Here is an 18,416-nt window from a genome sequence, read left to right on the forward strand (position 1 = left end):
ACAGTGGAAGAAGCATACAGTTGTGACCAGACCTGATGCACCTTGTATTTTGGGAATTGATTTTCTGAGAGAAGAGCATTTCAAAGACCCTAAAGGTTGCAAATGGGCTTTCGGAGTAGCTTCTGTAGAAATTGATGGACAAAAACTGAATCTGTCTGTTAGACCTGAGCTTTCTGATGAATCTGCAGTTGTGGGATAACACAAGATACAGGACATTAAATTGCTGGTTGCTTCTCAGACTGTGCATCACAGACAGTACAGAACCAACCGTGACTCTTTGTTGCCCATTCAGAATCATATTCGTCAGTTGGAGAGTCAGAAAGTCATCAGCAAAACTCATTCACCTTTCAACATTCCAGTGTGGCCTGTGCGGAAGCAGAATAGAGACTGGTGTCTGACAGTTGACTACCGAGCACTGAATGAAGTAACTCCAACTATGAGTGCAGCAGTACCAGACATGATGGAACTCCAATATGCGCTGGAATCCAAAGAGGCCAAATGGTATGCTACCATAGACATTGCTAATGCATTTTTCTCTATTCCCATAGCAGAGGAATGCAGGCCTCAGTTTGCTTTCACCTGGAGAGGAATCCAGTATACTTTCAACAGATTGCCAGTGGGCTGTATCCACAGCTCAAGCATCTGTCATGCAGTAACCCATGATGCTCTGGAGTAAGGTGGTGCTCCAGAACACATCCAGTTCATCGATGATATCATCATCTGGGGAAAAACTGCTAAGGAAGTCTTTGAGAAAGGTAACAAAATCATTGACATTCTTCTGAATGCAGGTTTCGCCATCAAGCAAGGCAAGGTGAAAGGGCCTACCACAGAGATCCCAGTTTCTGGGAGTGCGGTGGCAGGATGGACGCCAACACGTTCCATTGGATGTGGTAAATAGAGTCTCTACCATGGCAAATCCCATGAATAAGCAAGAAACATTTCTTGGGGATAGTGGGATTTTGGAGACTGCACATTCCTGGGTACAGTCAGATTGTGAAACCTCTGTATGATGTGACTCGAAAGAGAAACAATTTCCACTGGGGACCTGAACAACAAGCAGCCTTTGACCAGATAAAGCAAGAGGTAATTCAAGCAGTGGGTCTGGGACCTGTCCGGGATGGTCCAGACATTAAGCACATTTTGTACATGGCTGCAAGTGACAATGGTCCAACCTGGTGCTTGTGGCAGATGGCTCCGGGTGAGACACATGGATGACCTCTTGGTTTCTGGAGTCAAGGTTACAGAGGTTGAGAGGCAAATTATACCCCAACAGAGAAAGAAATTCTGGCTGCCTATGAAGGAGTAAAAGCATCTCCTGAAGTAATTGGAACTGAATCACAACTTCTCTTAGCTCCCAGATTACCAGTTTTGAATTGGATGTTCAAAGGCAAAGGCTCCACACCACATCATGCCACAGACTCAACATGGTCTAAGTGGATGCCTCTGATAACACAGAGAGCTCGAATGGGAAATCTTGAAAGACCTGGTCTGTTGGAGGTGATCTCAAGTTGGCCTGAAGGTACCAACTGTACTAAACTTCCAGAGGAGAAAGTAACTCGTGCTGAGGAAGCTCCTCCTTACAATGACCTTTCTGATGATGAAAAGAAATATGCTTTTTTCACAGACAGGTCCTGTTGTCTTGTCAGAAACAAGTGAAGGTGGAAATCTGCAGAGTGGAGTCCAACATGTTGAGTTGCAGAAGCAAAGGATGGAGAAGGAGAATCCAGTCAGTTCGCAGAGGTAAAAGCTGTCCAGCTAGCTCTTGATGTAGCTGAATATGAGAGATGGCCGAACCTTTATCTCTACACCAACTCATGGATGGTAGGCAATGCTCTGTGGGGTTGGCTAAAGGATTGGAAAAAGGATGGTTGGCAGAGAAAAGGAAAGCCCGTTTGGGCAGCTGACCTGTGGCAGGATATTGCTAATCGAATCGAGAGAATTCCAGTGAAGGTGAGACACATTGACGCTTACATTCCTAAGAGCAAAGCTACTAAGGAACACCCACGCAACCATCAGGCAGATTTAGCTGCAAGAATTTCTCAAGTAGACATGGACTCTAATCTTGATCTCGACTGGAAACACCGAGGTGAGATATTCTTAGCTCGGTGGGCTCATGATTCGTTGGGACATCAAGGCAGAGATGCAACATACCAATGGGCTCGTGACAGATCCATAGATGTTTCCATGGATGCTATCACACAAGTCATCCATGACTGTGACATTTGTGCTGCTATTAAGCAGTCAAAGCAAATTAAGCCCTTGTGGTATGGTGACAGATGGTCCAAGTACAAGTATGGTGAAGCTTGACAGATTGACTATATCACTCTACCACGTTCTCGTTCTGATAAGGAATACATGCTTACTATGGTAGAGGCAAATGCGGGATGGTTGGAAACTTATCCAGTTCCACATGCAACTGCACGCAACACCATTCTCGGTCTAGAGAGACAAATCCTCTGGAGACACAGAACTCCAGAGAGGATTGAGTCAGACAATGGAACTCATTTGAAAACCAACCTTGTAAAGAACTGGGCCAAAGAGCACGGTATTCAGTGAATATTCCACATTCCCTACTATGCACCAGCTGCAGGGAAGATTGAACACTTCAACGGTTTGTTGAAGACCACTCTTAAAGCCATGGGAGGTGGATCTTTGAAAAACTGGAAAAAACATTTAGCACAAGCAACCTGGCTGGTAAATAGTAGAGGTTCAGTGAACCGAGCTGGACCTGCACATTCAGATCTGCTACAACCACCTTTCAGGTAGTTATAAAGAGCAATGAGTTCACCCCTGAGCCTCCTCTTCTCCAGGCTAAACAATCCCAGGTCACTCAGCCTCTCCTCATAAGGCTTGTGCTCAAGGCCTCTCCCCAGTGTTGTTGCCCTTCTCTGGACACATTCAAGTGTCTCGATGTCCTTCCTAAACTGAGGAGCCCAAAATGGAAAACCAGAAAATCTTAGCAGAACTATATTTAGTACAGGTGAATTTGAACTATAGTGTAGTAGAGTTAATTTTTGTTGCTCCATAATCAATTAAAGACTAAAAGAAGACTTTTTTTCTGTTTCTAACAAGAAGCACTGTAATACAACTCATTTTCTGGGACTGATCTAGCTAATGCTCTTTTTTTTAGCTGCTTTCACTGCAATATGACAGCTTTCCACTTAGATCTCCAGAAATGATCTCCATGATGCTTAATGAACATTTTTTTTCAAGTGGCCTGAATGATAGTTATGAATCCATAAGTTGTAATATTAACATATCCTTAGAGTATAATGAAGGCTTTCAAAAATCAGGAAGTGCATTAACATTACAGATAAAGCATAAGTAAATGACAAAAAGAAAGGTTGTATGGATTTGAAGACTAGATAGACAGCTTCTGATTCCCAAACAGCCTATTTGCTGCCTCTGCTGGTATTCTTATCACATCATATTGGCCTAGGAGTTTCCAAACTTGTGAAATCTTGCACCAGTGATGGATTGGCAGAAGGGAAACTTGAAGCCTTTTAGTTCCCCAAGCCTGTACTGTCACTTTCCTTTTTTTTTTTTTTTTCTTCCAAATATCTCTCCCCGTTGCTCTGTAAGGACATTTTTTCTTCTGTAAATGATTTTTCCCCCTCTCTTGTGATGGTTTAATCCACCTACATCAACAAATCTTGGCTGAAATCAGTCCAGGAAGGAAAATGGAAAGAAAGTTGTATTTTACAAGCAATAATAGAATGCAATGAATATGTACAAAATATACAGTATTTACAATGTTATACAGGTATTTACAAAAAGAAAACAGCACAGAAATCGTCCTTGGGCAGGAGGACACTGCCGCACTCCCCCCCAACCTTTTTCTCCTCCCCTTTTCCCCTGGTTAATTAGAAGAAAAGAGAAAAGGAGAGATGTTAGGGGATTTTCAGTTAGTTCAAAAGCATCATTAGAAAGCTAGTAATGCTTATCTCAAGTCTGTTAGATAAGTCCTTCTTTGTGAAGCAGACATGTCAGGAGCCAGAAGGAAGAGGACGGAGTGAGAAAAGAATGTAAGATTGTAAAACTACATCCCACTCATCTACCAATGAAATTAGTTTCAAATTCTCTCTCTTGTTTACCTTTTTTCACCCAACTATTCAGCTAGAGAATTTGCAGCTATCTTCCTTAAAGGCACAGCCTGAAATTATCACATCTCTCATCTGAGTATGTGCTTCCTCTTGCTTGATACATCCCTAAATATATTTTAGCTATAAATCTACTTTACGTATACACCTTTTTACCTCATTGTTTTTCCCCTGTGACACAAAGGTGACATCCAATAGATCTCTCAGGATGACACACAGTCAGAATATCTGCAATATAAGCCATACTTTCTCAAAAAACACAGATTCATTGAATATGTAATATTTCACCAGTTAAATGTCCTTGAAAGCAGCAAGAAATGTTCATGTGTTGTAGGAAATAGCTATTCATAATGCAAAAATTTCACTGAAAGTAGATAGATATTATTTTGGCTACTACTAAACTCCATTACAGTTGAGAAATATCAGCTTTTCCTCACTGCTTTTATCTAGCATGTTGTCTAATATCCTGAGAAGTTTAAAATCTACCTACATAGCTCATTTCCAAAACGTAAAATACTAATGCGTAAACTGGGAGTTGTGTCTTTCCTCCAGAGTGAGATGTTGCAATATTGGGACATATGACAGCATTGATGTGTCCAATACAAGGCTGGCCAAGTAAGTCAATGGAGTAGGATTAATAGTTACAGTTACGAACAGGACAGTTTATGCATATATATTTTATATTATTATTATTGTTATTATTATGTACTACATAGGTGTATATTTGTTTGAGCACATAAAATACTTATGTTTGCATCTTGCTCTGTGTCTTGCAACTTATCATTTATCTGAAGAGTGCAAAACCATACCAAAAACCCACATCATAACTCAGTCTTCACATTCTTCTCTCACATTCACTGTCTGAGGGAAAAAAATGAGGAGAAATATGAATTTTTTCTGGCTTCCCAGCATTCTGGGCTCTGAAACAGTGAGTTACAAGTGAAGTTTCTTGTCTGAATGGGACTTGCCTCTCATTTCCACTTGTTTTTCATTTGCATTGCTTTTGCTGTGAAGAAATCCTAATTGAAACTCAAAGAGAGGGAAAGAAGCCTAGGTCTCAAACTATTGATGCACTTATAATTTACAATTAACAATAAAAATTTCAATCAAAAGCTTGGTAATATCTGCTAAAATGCTTATGATGCTTGTGTGAAGTATTCATACTATGAAGCTTCACTTGGCAGAGATGAGAACATTTTGCACACCTCTCAGATTCAGAAAAGCCCCAGAGTGTAAAGCATATCACAATAAACTGTTGAAACACTAACTCATGGCATGGGTTATTGTCACAAGAGGTGAAACAAAACATGTTTTAGACCCAGTTACCACTTGCTTTTTTAAGAGCAGTGCAGTATCTATCAAACCCCTCTACCTCATCAGCTATTTGACAATTGTGTCTTTCTGTCACCACTGACAATGTAATTTGAACCAGTGCTTCTGTTGCCTTTCCCAGCTAACCTGCACTCTGCTTTTTTTGGCTTAAGTTGTTTCTGAACAAATTTTTTTTTTGAGGCCCAAGTTCATCTTGACATTGAACAATTTGTTGTGCTTGCTAAAACCCTTTCGATAAAAATAGGTGCTATATTTTCCCCTGTCCTGATGCTGACCTGGCTTGCAATGTCTGGTTTTATTGAGATCCAGTTGAAATAAAATTCCGTGTATCATAATAAATTACCTTGAGGATATATTTAATTTCTTTGGGTTTCTTTTTCATATTTTTTGACTGAATTATAGGTTGAGATTGACAAATAACAGAAAAAAAAATAGATAAATTAAATCTTTAAGATGATTAATATTTGTGATTCTAAGCCTCTACCTTTATACCTAACTTGATGAGAGTTGTTTCATGCTTACCTTGCTTTGTGATTATTCCATGAAGACAGTCATGTAAACCTAAGAGAAAACACTGAAGCATTTTTTTTCCCCAAAACCTCTGTCTTTGCTGGGAATTAAATTCAGAGTTGCACTCTTAGCTAGCCCTTTATGGCATCATTGTAACATCTAATAATTCAGTACAGTGATCTGCATTGCTGGGTTTTGCCTCAGTAATGTTCACCGGCCCATGTAAAGGAAAGTAGTAAGAGTAATTTTACCCATGAATAGGAGAATACCACCTCAGGTGAGGAGCCATCTGACAGTAAGTAGAAAAACTGCTGGGATGAGAAAGCATTAGAGGCCTCCATCTCACTGGCACATAAGCAGACCTAAAAATGCTTTTATAGAAGCTTCTATGGTATACATGGCATATTTCTATCTTAAGACCAAGGAGAGATGTACAAAGAGAACTTGACTCAACTAAGCATTCAGTCAGGCTTCTTGCGGTATTTTTCTTCCCTTTGCTTACGAGGGAACTTAATGCACACAACATTCTTGTACCATACCTTAGTTCTGTCATTTGTAAAAGAGAAATAATGACATTGAGCCCATTTCCAGGTACTATTAAAAAAAAAAACCCAAACAACAACAAAACACAGAAAAGATCCCCATCTTCACAATCTTTCATACTGTAATACCTGCATTTGTCATTGCTAGAGGCAGAAATGCAGGATGAATAGGCTGCTCTCTAGACTCTGGAGATTCTCAGGAGTTCTCATGAGTTCCTGTAAAAGCTGGGATGGTTTAGGAATAGGAAAAAATCTGTTTTTTCACTTTTATATACTTTCTACCATGTATATCCTGAGGCCTCTAGAACAAAGTATTTCAGAATTCTTTTGGGTGGGTTATGGGGTGAGGACTTCCTGGGTTATGGGTTTTTTTTTATTTCTTTTAAGGTCAGAGACCCTGAATTATACTGGTCATGTTTAGGAATTTGATTCAGAAAAAATAAGTAAATTTTGAACCAGGAATATATATTGTCTTCTGTTTTGTAAGAGTGACATGTTTTTCAAATAACACATTTTCTTGCTGAGACCAAAGAACATAGCTCCAGCCATAATTTATATCACAGACTTAACTGAATTTTATATAATTATTTAATTTATTATTTTATTATTATATATTTGAATGTAAGTAATAGCTACCAAATACTTAGGTCTGTTGCACTTAGTGATGCATAAGCATATGGTAAGGGATTTTACCTCAGTCAGAACAAATTATCTAGATACTTAGAGCAATCAGCATGAACATGTTACTGTAATGCAAAGAGACTCACAGTTTTCTTGTGTCAGTCAGTGTCCAACATTATTGTAGAATGAGAGTGATTTCCTAATGAGACAAAATTGGCAGCAATTTACTCTTTTTTTCCTTTTGTTTTTCATATATATATATATAAATAAAGTATTCCTCACTTTTTACATATACATGTATATAGTGAAGATTGATAATTTCAGTGATTTTACAGTCATTTAAATAAAAAATGCCTTAGTTGTTTCACTATTCTTATTTCCTGCTTGTTACTGTTTACTTTTTCTTTCTTTATTTAAACTAAAAAAATATGAGTGATTTGCCAGAAATATTTCAGAAAATATATTTTGTAACTCCAAACTGTCTCTTCCTAAGAAAGCAATAGATGTTACAAAATAATATTTTGTGATGGTTACTTAACTATATATGCACAAAGCTTTAATTTTCAAAGTTAGCTATCTGTTAGGGTCCTGTTACTCTTCAGTGACCTGCTAGACCACTCAAAATGTAGTGGTCTCCATCAGGAGCTGTACCAAACTATTTCTAAGTAAAATGAAGAGGCAGACATGAAAAAAAAGTGCTTGATGAAGGCATAAAGGGAGATTAGACAGAAAATAGGGATGCATGAAATAAATACTGGGGGTGAGGGCATATCAGAGTGACAGGTTCATGTTTGGAACAGCGCACATTAGAAGTTGATGGTTTAACTACAAAAATACTCCCTATCCTCTCTTTTCAGGAAAGTGGCATCTTGGAATGAACTGTGAGAGCAGTAATGACTTCTGTCACCACCCCCTCAGTCATGGATTTGATTATTTTTATGGGCTTACTGTGACCAATTTTAGAGACTGCAAGCCTGGCCAAGGCAGTGTATTTTTAAAAGGGGTTCAGAAATCCCTTGTCATCCCAATCCAAATTGCTGGAATCACCCTGGTTTCTTTGGCAGTAGTACAGTACATTGGTCTCCTCAAAATTCCTTTCCAAGCATTGGGTTGCTGCTTGTTACTAGCTGCTATTTCACTTGCTGGTTTGATTTTTTTCTTTTATCATTTTCGACACTTGAACTGCTTCTTAATGAGGGACCATGAGATTATCCAGCAACCACTGTCCTATGAGAACCTCACTGAAAGACTGACAAAGGAAGCAGTGCAATTTATGGAAAGGTAGGTTTCTAAATTTGCTATACATTATTATTATTATTATTATTATTATTATTATTATTATTATTATTATTGTTATTGTTATTGTTATTGTTATTGTTATTATTATTATTATTAAATATGCTATTATATCTAATGATAAATTTTTCATTTAAAAATTACTAAAGTTAATTGTTTTAGTGAAAATGACTCTGTTGTTTTGTTTTGTTTTCATTAAGTATGTATTTACTTTCTCTATAAAAGTTGAAAATCTTAATGTTTACAAGCTTCAGAAAAAAATATCTAAAAACCACACAAGTTTTTTAGGAATTTCATTCTTGAGAACTTCATGTAACTTAGAAATACGAAAATGGTTTTGTGGTGTGATTTACTGTATGGTAGTACAATGCAGAATCATAACCCATGATTTCTCTTGAACGCACCCATTAAGTGGATCCATTCATTTGATTTATCCATTAAGTGACATTAGTAAGTCATATTTTTAAAGACACTGTTATTTTAGATGCCTCCATTTTTATGCCAGATTCATTTTGAAAAGATTTAATTTACAGAAGTTGGGAAATAAATATATTTTTTTTAAATCAGTCATTTTTTTTAATAGCCAGCACACAGGTCACTTGAACATTGGATGTACAATTTCGTCTTAGGTTATTAATTTTTGCAAAGTTAGCTACTTTAGCATGATTGCCACCACAGTGCTTTTAATGAGATCAAATCATGAAAGTATGCATTATATTCTGAATTATAAATTAGTATATTTGGAGTAAAAATATTTTATCCATTTTAGTTCCTGAAAAAATACGCCAAAGTATTTTTCGTGGTCACCTTTGCAACAGGTTGTACCATTTCTAAAAATAGCTAATCAAAACTAAATCGTCTTCTAAGACATAAGAAGTTCCTTAATTACTATTCTGAAAAGTATGTACCAGATAGTTACTGTGAATACATTCACGTGGTGCCATTGCTGAATGAAAACTTACACCAAAGAATCAGAGGATACATTTTCCAGACTTTATGACTGCATGCAGTAGTTATCAAAACTGTTAGCAAGAAAAAATGTTTATCTAAAATCTTGATCTCATACTTCAATTTTCTATAATTTCTTTCATTATAAGTATTTGATGTAACCATCTCTACTGCTCATGCAAAAATAAACTAACATTTCTTTAAGTAAGTTTTCTCAGCAGTCACCATTCTCATTTATAAATAACATAAAACATCTTTATTTCCTATTGGCAATGCTGATATATATAATCATGCCTTCCCCATCTGCATTCTAACTAATTTAACAGTGAAATGCTTTGTTTGCTATAAAAAAAACACATATACATACCTCTGAAAACTTTTGGGAGATTATTTACTTAGTGACCAAGCACTTGGTGATTTTAAAAGACTGTTGAAAACATTAACTGTATTTTGACAGATTCTTCTGTGATTTACAAGTATATAATGTATCTATAGTGATTCATAATATTTTTATTATCTGAATGTTTCATTGCTTTCAGTGTAATGAGAGTAAAATTGTAACCCCTAAACAAGTGAGTTAATGATTGGAAATCAATGCTAGGAAACTATTAACTCTTTAAACTTTATTCATATTCATAATGCTCATAGTGTTATTTTACAGCTTAGTGTTTTGAGCTGGTAAAACAATGGATCATCTAAGTCAGCACAACTTTGTTACATCAGCTGGGCACTTAGCCCCAGTTCTCAATGTAGTTTCCAGACAAAAGTGATATTAAATTGAAGTCAAGGTTTATAGCATATATTCATAATTTACACAAAAGTTTGTTAGAAGAATGCTGCAATTATAATAAAAAACTACAACCCAGACTAGTCAAAGTCAACATTAAATTAAGGAATATCCAATCACTTTAAGGTATTGAGAAGCAATTAGGGCATTTTAGCAGTCTTAACTGTGCCCTGTAGTGAAACCACATGCAAAGTATATGACAATAATAACAATAACAATAATAATAATAATAATAATAATAATAATAATAATAACAACAACAACAACAACAACAACAACAACAATAATACAACCAGGTTGGAAGATACCTTCAAGATCATCATGTCCAACCCATCAACCAATCCAACCTACCTAAACAACTAAACCATCACATATAATTGATATTTTAATTGATTAATTGTCTTTACAGTAAGTCTATGATGATGCTTCAAACTTCAACAATGCTGGTATGCACTGTATATCACTTGTATCCCTTTTATGCTATTTTTTTATATATATATATATATATATATATATATATATATATATATATATATATATATAATTTTTATGGCAATTGCAACTTAAATGTTGCATGTTTATTACACCTGTTACCTGTATTACCTTTGTAAGTTCTTCAGCGTTCGGGAAATGGAATTCCTGACATTATTCTCTCTTATAGCTATGTCTCAACAGTATTGTCAGATTTATGGCTTCTTACCTGTACATAATCATTAAATTTTGTATTTTTCAACTTGTAATTTTTTTCATAACATATAGTCATGTGCTATTATAATTCCATCTGGACAGATGGTATTGCATTTGTTCTTCTTTAGGTTAGTATGTGTATGACTGTTTTCATTTGCTCCTAGGAGGACTGAAATAGAGCAAATTTAAGATTCAGTAAGCAGAAATAGCACTGAAGAATATATACAATTGCAAGTGTTGTAAGAAAACAAATGCTAGTTTAGTTTTTCACACTAATTGTATGTAGGCAGGTCAGCTTGGTGTATGTTAACTCTAACTTTTTCCCAAGAGCACGTGTGTGTACATGTTGTAAACCTATCGGAACATTGTCTTGACATTAACATTATATTTGATAATCAAATAAGTACCAATTATTTAATATTAAGTTCAGTGTGGTTGTCAGTCTTCTAGTATGTCCTTTAATGATCAACTGCACAGACAATTCAAATTTGGAAAATTACTGTGGTGGTTTAGGCTGGGTGCTGGCCCAGATGCCACTGCACAGACCACACCTGGGAGGTCCCAAAAGGATCCAGCCCACTGGGTGGTCACAGCAAACCAGGTATTTCACCCATAATTCTCTGCTCCTCTATAAAACATCCACGCAGGGTCCCTACTTCCTCTCTTGTCCCCCTGACGCCTAGGTAAAATGGTGTGAGTTGCCTCTCTTGGGCCTGCCCAGGCCCAAGTCTGGGGAGGGGGGAGGAAGAGCCCTGGGGGGGTTGGGTGTACCCCCAGGTGAGGATGGGATGTTCTTGGGTATGTTTTTTGGGATCTTATGTCTCTCTCTTTTGATGCTTGTGGTTTTCTGTAAAACTTTCACTGTTTTTCCATTTAAACTTTCCACCATTTTTTGCAATCTGTTTGTCTGACTCGTTATTTTTGCCTGTGGTGGGAGAATTCGTCTCCCAAACCACGACAGTTAATGGCATAGCCAGGCCAGGAGTTGGTTGCTGTGGCGAACTGCAGATCAGATTGCAAAAGAGGGAGAGTTTAAAGTCAGATGTGGGGCATTGCTGGTTCGGAAGTTGGGGCACAAGTTTTCTTGTTGGGGTGACTGTGTGAAATCCTGTGGACTGCAGAAGGACACCTGGTGCGTGGCTGACGGCATCAAGTCCCTCCTGTTGCTTGGGAACAGCAAGAGGTGGCTCTTTCTGTGACTTTCTGCTCAGGGTAGCTTAAGAATGCTCGGGGTAGCCTAAGAAGGCGAGACCTGCCTTTTCGTCCTTGTCCTCTGTGGAACAACGAGCGGCAGGGAGCAGAGTGGAGGAGGGGCAGCGGCAAGCAAAGCGGAGTCGGCCTGCTGCCACTGCGGGGGACAGCCACCCACGGCGAATGGACAAGCGATGGCTTCTGAAACCCGCGCAGGCGAGCAGGGACTTCAGCTGGAAAGCCATTCTCAAAGGCTCTGAGAACGTGCTCATGGCTTTGGCTGAAATAACCGTTTGGACGCCTGAAGGGGTGGAGGTGACTTTGACTCTGCATCGCGGCAACAGAGACAGTGGGGGCCGGGCCGGGCTGCACTCAAGCAGCGGCGGCACCACCCGTGCCATGCTGTGTTCAGGCAGTGACAGCAACTGTAAATCTTTCCCTGTTTTTTTCGGACATGTTCCGAAAATGGCGCCGAGCACCTGGCTCCGTCTCCTCTCTTCTCAGCGAGTTGTGGTGCAGCCGCTCCCTCTTCTGGAGGAGGGCTGTGAACCGGATGCGGTGATGCCTCAGTACGCAAACGCCCCGTGCAGTGGCGATGTGCCTGCAATGTGCATTTGTGTAGCTTCGGACCACAGCTGGAAGCAGTTGGCTGCAGCTCCCTGGAGGGATGGAAAAAAGTGGTCGTGGAGCCTGATTGCTCCGACTGGCTTGCCCCAGGGGTGGAAAAAGCCGCTGAGTAAATGTAAATGTGAATAAAGGCTTGGCTGAGAAGTTGTGAGGTTCTTCCAGGTGACCAGGATGTCCCAACGAGTCCATGAAGAATTCACACTGCAGGAGAATGACTCTGTGTTGCTGGGAGGTTCCATCATATGAGGAAGAAGAACTGGAATGGACTAATACTTGAGCCTGAAGGAGAGCCTGTATGGAAGGATGCCCAGATGAAGACATGGACTTTCACTACACATGTCATCAGAAGAGTTCTAATTTCATGATATGGGTTTTTTGGGTGCAGAGATTATAGTGTCAAATAAGGGATGGCGTGTGGTGGTTTAGGCTGGGTGCTGGCCCAGATGCCACTGCACAGACCACACCTGGGAGGTCCCAAAAGGGTCCAGCCCACTGGACCAGGTATTTCACCCATAATTCTCTGCTCCTCCATAAAACATCCACGCGGGGTCCCTACTTCCTCTTTTGTCCCCCCGCTGCCTAGGTTAAATGGTGTGAGTTGCCTCCCTTGGGCCTGCCCAGGCCCAAGGCTGGGGTGGGGGAGGAAGAGCCCTGGGGGAGGTTGGGTGTACCCCCAGGTGGGAATGGGACGTTCTTGGGTATGTTTTTTGGGATCTCTCTCTCTTTTGTCACGGTGCTTGTGGTTTTCTGTAAAACTTTCACTGTTTTTCCATTTAAACTTTCCACCATTTTTTGCAATCTGAGTTTTGTCTGAGTTGTCTGAGTTGTTATTTTTGCCCGTGGTGGGAGAATTCGTCTTCCAAACCACAACAACGACAGAGATGGGTATCTAATGTATAAGTAATTGACAACACACCAATACTGCTCTATGACACAGAATAATTCTCAGTCAAACTTGTAGAGCTGATAACAGATAATAATACTATTTTTTAAAAAATTAAAAATCCTAATGAAATCTAACTTCTGGGAAACAGTATTTGGGTAATAACATATAAAAACTGGGGTGAAGACAAAACGGAACAACTTCCTTGCATTTTTTTAAAATTTATTTTCCCTTTATCCTATTTCAGTCTTTGAAACACTGTTACAACAGATATACAATTTTTTTAATATTTTTTTTTTATCCAGCAAACTGTGGTTTCGACTTTTTCTGAAGGTCACTAGGTATTAAGATCAGGCATTTGGCATGTTGTACTGGAGTCAGAGTTTTGAAATAAAGTGGCTTTATGAATCCTGCAAGAATATTCATGATAGCTCACAACAAAATACAAAGTATATAGAAAAGTTTGTGTCAATGTGCACATATATTAAAGAGTAGGAATTTATATTTATATGGGAATGCTTAAGAAGAGACTGGATGAGGCACTTGGTGCCATGGTTTAGTTGATTAGATGGTGTTGGGTGATAGGTTGGACTCAATGATCTTGGAGGTCTTTTCCAACCTGGTTAATTCTAGTCTAGTCTAGTCTAGACTAGTCTAGTCTACTCTAGTCTACTCTAGTCTATTCTACTGGATCTTTATGCATCTTGTCAGATCACTGCTTGTTTCTAATGAACAGAAAAGCTAGCAGGAAGAAATCGTGAATTTATATACTTTAAGACTATCAGAAAACAAGATACAAGTAATTTAAGCATGATTAAGGACCTAACATTCTGTGATGGGTGACGGAATGCATCATAAATGGATCACTCCTAAACACCAGTAGATCTGTATACTGGGCTCCAAAGTTTTGTAAGGGAGAAGGAAATAGAAAGCAGTATTAAACTTGCAGTAGATGAGATTTTTTTTTTCCCCCCCAATGCTATGAGAATGTACTTTTTGAAGGGGAGAAATAAGGTTATGTAGAAAGTAAATAAAAGCACACATGAATTATGTACCTCGAGCATTTAAAGGAAAAAAATAAATATGAAATTAGAGATGTCTTTCCATGGAAGAATCACTTCACAAATGCAGATATAGTAGTAACACTTCCTCCTTTTAACATCTTCTAAAAAGATGTCAAATTTTTACATATTTTTGCATATTTTCCCTTCCTCACTCCATTGTCAACACTTTTCTGATTTTGATAAGCTACCCCCAGGTGGCTTGGAGTACTCTTTTCTGATTTTGAAAAATTTTGAAAATATGACATCTGTGTTTTAACATGTCTTTTAAAAGAGCAAGACAGAAATATTGGTTCATGGATCCCTTCATGCAAACAAGGATTTTAGCTCTGTTAGTAGTCAGAACAAAAATCTAGCATGAAGGACAAACTGCCTTGATACAGCTAAGCCTAGGTTTACCTTTTACCTTTTCTATCTGCATGAACAAGAAGGCTTAATGAAGTGCATTCAGCCAGTCCTGTCACAAAGAGCACTGTCTAATTGATAAACTAATCTGGAAGTAGAAGAGGGAGTAATGGGCAATAGGCATTGAATGAATTTATGCAGTGGGAGAGAAAAAATAAGCAAAATGTTTTTAGTAAAAGGAGAGTTAAACAAAAGGAAAAGCTAGATTTGCATTTGCCAGTGTCAAGACACTGTTAACTTGTTTGTGCTGAAAATATATCTTCAGATTCCATACTTCAGATTTTTTGCTTTCTTTCATTTTACCTGTCACTCTTTGAAAAATAACATATTAAGAAACATTCAATATGTCTTTATAAATCATAGCTGTTTAATCTTATAAGTAATGTATTATGCCTCTATACTTAAAATAGTTCTGTGCAGGCTATTTTGGTCTTAAGGGTGAATTACATGGAATTTGTGAGACTTTGCGGATTACAGAAACAATTTTTATGCCAATTTTAGCATAGCACAGTAGTTTTTCTTAGAAAAAAATAAGTATATCTGATTTTATAGTCAGATGATGAGTCAGTACTTTTACTAGTATAAGGCGTGTAATGGTCTAACAAATTAAAAGTGTGTACTTTATGATGGAAATTGAGGATAATTTCACATCTCAGTTTGATTTGACAAGCGCAGGCCAACAAATTCAGAGTTCTACCTGTTGCTCTGCTGCATTGGTCTTAGATTACTATCAGTGCACTGAAAAGCAAACAAAATTACCCAAGGAGTTCAATGCAGCAAGCATTTAGAGCAAAACTGTCAGAGAAAAGTAAAAAGACCCACGTGAGAAGCACAATGTCAGATTAGTTTAACTTGCTTTCCCACCCAGTTTAAAGTTGTGTTTTACAGTTTAAGCCTGACCTGAATCTTTGAGTATTGTACACACTCCTCACACTAAAAAAGGAGACATTAGTACTACTGCAGTGCAGAGAGGTCACCAGCAATGTGATGCTTTTAGATGTTTCAAGATCAGTCAAACACAGATTAAAGAATGCATTTTGTCATATGTGTGTAATCTCTCTGGCTACTCAGTGAATTAAAAAGACTGTCTGATTCATGTTAGGATGAAAAAAAAGTGTGTTTGCATAAGCGAATCTCAGATCTTTTGAAACTGAAGTTCCTTGTGTTTGAACTGTGTAAAAAGATAGTGACAATACATTTTTGAAGGAGTTGTTTATTCAAGTGATTCAGGTATTAAGATTGTCAAATTTCTTTCTTGCCTACCAGTTGATATTGTTATTCCATTTTCAAGGTCATAGTAAAGGTAGTTATGATTCTTCTTAAAGAGTTTTGGTAAGAGATAAATAGCTGCCTGTAATCATTTACAGGATATTAATAGATGAGGCATTTTCCCACCCGAGAATGAGCTGTCAATCAGAACCTGTCAATTTGAGTTGTAAAGAAGAGAATTATGTGCTACCTTTCCATATCAATCATTGGTTCAATGACTTTTCATTAAAGTTAGATCTTTATGTCAGATCTATTAAAAAAAAAACCCACAAACAAAAACCACCACCCCCCCCCAACCAACAAACAAACAACAAAACAAGCCTGAGATTTTGTATGTTGAAAATAACATTTATACTGGAGGCTTTCGATACTCAATTTCAGCAATGCAGGTATACATTTAGAAATATGCACTGTCTCTGGGACATTAGAGAAAGGCAGTTTGCATAAAAAGTAAATTATGCCTATGCCATTGTAGCTATAAAGTATATTTTTGCTTTGATTTACCCTAGAATTTTTATATTGCTGCCAATTCAGTGAACTGTGTTTAAGAAAAAGTATCTAAGATAATCCTGTGCAGCAAACAATGCAAGTTGTAAAGAAAAATCTTGCAAAAATGTTTTTTAATGAAAGCCCAGTGTTGTGTTAATGTACATATTAAATATTAAACTTAAAATTATACATATTTTTACTTGTAATGCTGACATTTGCAATCTTTTTAATTGATTCAGAAATCTGTTATTTGTTGCTGAATCAGTGAAAGCTTCTCACATAGAATAGAATAGAATAGAATAGAATAGAATAGAATAGAATAGAATAGAATAGAATAGACCAGGTTGGAAGAGACCTTCAAGATCATTGCATCCAACCTATCAACCAATCCAACCCACCTAAACAACTAAACCATGGCACCAAGCACCCCATCAAGTCTCCTCCTAAACACCTCCAATGATGGTGACCCCACCACCTCCCTGGGCAGTCCATTCCAATGGGCAATCACTCTCCCTGTATAGAACTTCTTCCTAACATCCAGCTTAAACCTCCCCTGGCACAGCCTGAGACTGTGTCTTCTTGTTCTGATGCTGGCTGCCTGGGAGAAGAGACCAACATCCGCCTGTCTACAACCTCCCTTCGGGTAGTTGTAGAGAGCAATAAGGTCACCCCTGAGCCTCCTCTTCTCCAGGCTAAGCAGCCCCAGCTCCTTCAGCCTCTCCTCATAGGGTTTGTGTTCCAAACCCCTCACCAACATCGTTGCCCTTCTCTGGACTCGTTCCAGCAAGTCAACATCCTTCCTAAAGTGAGGGGCCCAGAACTGGACATAGTACTCGAGGTGCGGCCTAACCAGTGCAGTATACAGGGGCAGAATGACCTCCCTGCTCCTGCTGGCCACACTGTTCTTGATGCAGGCCAGGATGCCATTGTCCCTCTTGGCTGCCTGGGCACACTGCAGGCTCATGTTCAGCCTACCATCAACCAGCACCCCCAGGGTCCCTCTCTGCCTGGCCGCCCTCCAGCCACTCTGACCCCAGCCTGTAGCACTGCATGGGGTTGTTGTGGCCAATGTGCAGAACCCGGCACTTGGATGTGTTAAATCTCATGCCATTGGACTCTGCCCATCTGTCCAGCCTGTCAAGGTCCCTCTGCAAAGCCTCTCTACCCTCCAACAGACCAACTCCTGCCCCCAGCTTGGTGTCGTCTGCAAATTTCCTCATGATGGACTCAATGCCCTCATCCAGATCATCAATAAAGATGTTAAAGAGCATGGGGCCCATGTGAGAGACTAAAAGTTTGTCTCTTCTGATGTGACTCAACAAAGATAAAATCACTTTCTGCTTGCCCAGACAATAGCTGATATGTGTTGGGCAGAGCCACTGGAAGGAAGGTGCAAAGATCATGTAGGAATCCTGTCTACCAATCCTGGATGCAAATCACCTTGTGATTGCATCATGATAACACTGGACTGCAGCTGGCCTACAACAATGGCCCAAGGACCCAGCCATCACACTTTCAGGACAAGATAATCTCCACCCATCAAGTACCCTGGAAAGGGTAGACAATGGATTCACCACCTGTTTCCTGATGTGTAAGGAGTGTGGGGGCATGTAGATGGAGAAGGAGAAGCCGGAGCCCCCCTCCCCCCTCCCCCTCCATCCAGACCTC

The 18,416-nt window shown here is 38.8% G+C and overlaps 1 protein-coding gene across 4 annotated transcripts in view; it reads left to right on the plus strand.

Moving 5' to 3' along the window:
* STS (steroid sulfatase) overlaps positions 1-18,416 on the plus strand; it is a 145,654-nt gene that overhangs the window by 43,065 nt on the left and 84,173 nt on the right. For all 4 annotated transcript variants that reach the window (XM_068141709.1, XM_068141694.1, XM_068141702.1 and 1 more), the window contains one exon: positions 7,963-8,386. In XM_068141709.1, the coding sequence (XP_067997810.1) occupies positions 7,963-8,386 (424 nt within the window). The remainder of the gene's footprint in view (positions 1-7,962; positions 8,387-18,416) is intronic.

This window comes from Melanerpes formicivorus, unplaced genomic scaffold (assembly GCF_026170545.1).
Source record: "Melanerpes formicivorus ecotype bairdi unplaced genomic scaffold, bMelFor1.0.p_v2 SCAF_1, whole genome shotgun sequence".
Lineage (NCBI taxonomy): Eukaryota > Metazoa > Chordata > Aves > Piciformes > Picidae > Melanerpes > Melanerpes formicivorus.